The sequence below is a fragment of the Ananas comosus genome, unplaced genomic scaffold (genome assembly GCF_001540865.1).
Source record: "Ananas comosus cultivar F153 unplaced genomic scaffold, ASM154086v1, whole genome shotgun sequence".
Classification (NCBI taxonomy): domain Eukaryota; kingdom Viridiplantae; phylum Streptophyta; class Magnoliopsida; order Poales; family Bromeliaceae; genus Ananas; species Ananas comosus.
In genome coordinates, this window is record NW_017892400.1 from 2430 (window position 1) to 4311 (window position 1882).

At 47.3% G+C, this 1882-nt stretch overlaps 1 protein-coding gene across 1 annotated transcript in view; it reads left to right on the top strand.

Annotated features, from left to right (window-relative positions):
* The window catches only part of LOC109705385 (zinc finger CCCH domain-containing protein 33-like), a gene marked incomplete at its 3' end in the record, with an annotated part of 2370 nt that extends 2110 nt beyond the window's left edge, over positions 1 to 260 (top strand). The window contains 4 exon segments of the mRNA XM_020226117.1: positions 1 to 103; positions 105 to 141; positions 144 to 170; positions 173 to 260. Coding sequence (XP_020081706.1) covers positions 1 to 103; positions 105 to 141; positions 144 to 170; positions 173 to 260 — 255 coding nt within the window.
* Positions 261 to 1882: the final 1622 nt, after the last annotated feature.

Consider the following 1882-nt stretch of genomic DNA (forward strand, 5'->3'; position numbering starts at 1 on the left):
GTTCGTGCACCCGGGCGAGAACGCGCGGCGCGCGACACCCGCAAGTTCCTGTACAGCTTGCGTGCCCTGCCCCGAGTTTCGCAAGGGCTCGTGCCGCCACGGCGGACGCCTGCGATACAGCCCACGGCGTGTTCGAGTCCTGGCTCACCCGGCCCAGTACCGCACCGCTCTGCGCAAGACGAGACCGGCTGCGCCCGCCGCGTCTGCTTCTTCGCCCACCAGCCCGACGAGCTCCGCGCCGTCAACCTCACTCAGCCTCCGTCCCGCCGTCGCCCTCCCCTCCCCTCGCTCCCCACGACAGCGCCGCCGCCGCCTCCATGCTCCTCAGTTTGCTGAAAAAACGGACCGAATCTGCAAAAACGAAAAAGGTGACCCGGTTTTGCAAAAGTCTAAAATAAGTGGATTTTTTATGCAAAAAGGCCTTGAATAGATCAATCCAGCTCGCACCTTTTTTTTTTTTTTTATTCTATTTTTATATTATATAATGTTTTTATAAATATAACTAAAATTATCTAAAAGTTTATAGAAAAATTTTATTGTACTATTTTATAATAAAAATATTAAAAATTTTGAAAACAAATTTAAAAAAATTAAAAGATTTGAAAATTTTTAAAAAGGGCCTTAGATCTCTGAAGTTTGACAGCCCTATTAGGAGTTTGGACATGGTCCCTGGACCAGTGACCAGGTCCAGGGACCGAGTTTGAATGTGGAGAGGGCCGATCCAACTTCCTCGGCCAAACCCTTAGCTAAGCTTTTCGCTTTTGGTAATTTTGAAATTTTTTGAGCCAAAGTTTAAAAAAAAAAAAAAAAGGACTTGATTATAACTCACTTTATTAGCCTACCTTTTTAAAAGGACTTTTATATTTACTTTTATAAATTAAACAACTGATAAGACGCCACTTTTTAAAAGTGGCACTTACGTTGTTTCACTTTCGATTAACCAAATATACCCTAAATTATAAAAAAAAAAACGCGCCAATGGCAGAGGCCCCGGTCCTCTCTCTCTCTCTCTTTCCCTCTCTCTCCCTTTCCCCACCCCCCCGGTCCCCTCCCCCTCTCTCTTGCCCCTCTCTCCCTCATCCCCCCCCCACATCCTCCCTCACCCCACCTGTGCGCAGTGACCGTGATCCCGGGTCTGCGAGCGCCGGGGATTCCAGCCCGCCCCCCTGCGGCGTTCCTTCCCCTCCTCCTCCTCTTTACTCCCTCTCCCCCCCCACGGCTCTCTCCACACCTCTCCCCTCCCCCCCCCCCCCCCCCCTCCTCATCTCTTCTCCCCTCTCCCCAGCGGGCCGCGGCAGCAGGAGGCTCGGCGGGGCAAAGCAGGGGCGGCGTGAGCCACGGGCCCCCCGCGGGCGGCAGTGGGGCAGGTGCGCGCGGCAGCGGGCGCTGAGCGGGGCGCACGGCCAGCACCAGGGGGGAGAGAGGAAGAGAAGAGAGGAAGAGGGAAGAGAGGATAGGACCACACGGCATAGAGAGAGAGAGAGAGAGAGAGGAGGAGAGAGAAAGAGAGGGGGGTCAGGGGAGAAAGGAGAGAGTCGGAGAGAGATGAGAGAGAGAATTTTATAATTTTTATATTTTCAATTTTATATATAAATTTTAATTTACTATATATATCTAATTAGTATTTATATATATATATACTATATATATATTATATATATATATATATTATTTATATTATAATTAATTATATTATTTTTATGTTAACATTTTACTTAGATCTTAAATAAAAAATTAAAAAAGATTTGTTCAAAATATTTTAAAAATTACTCAAATTTCCCGCTGCGGAGGCGGCCTTCCTAGTATATCTTGAGTCAAGAATTATAAAAACGAGTTTGAGACTGGAATGTAAGATACTATGGGCTAAATACGGGCTACGCAG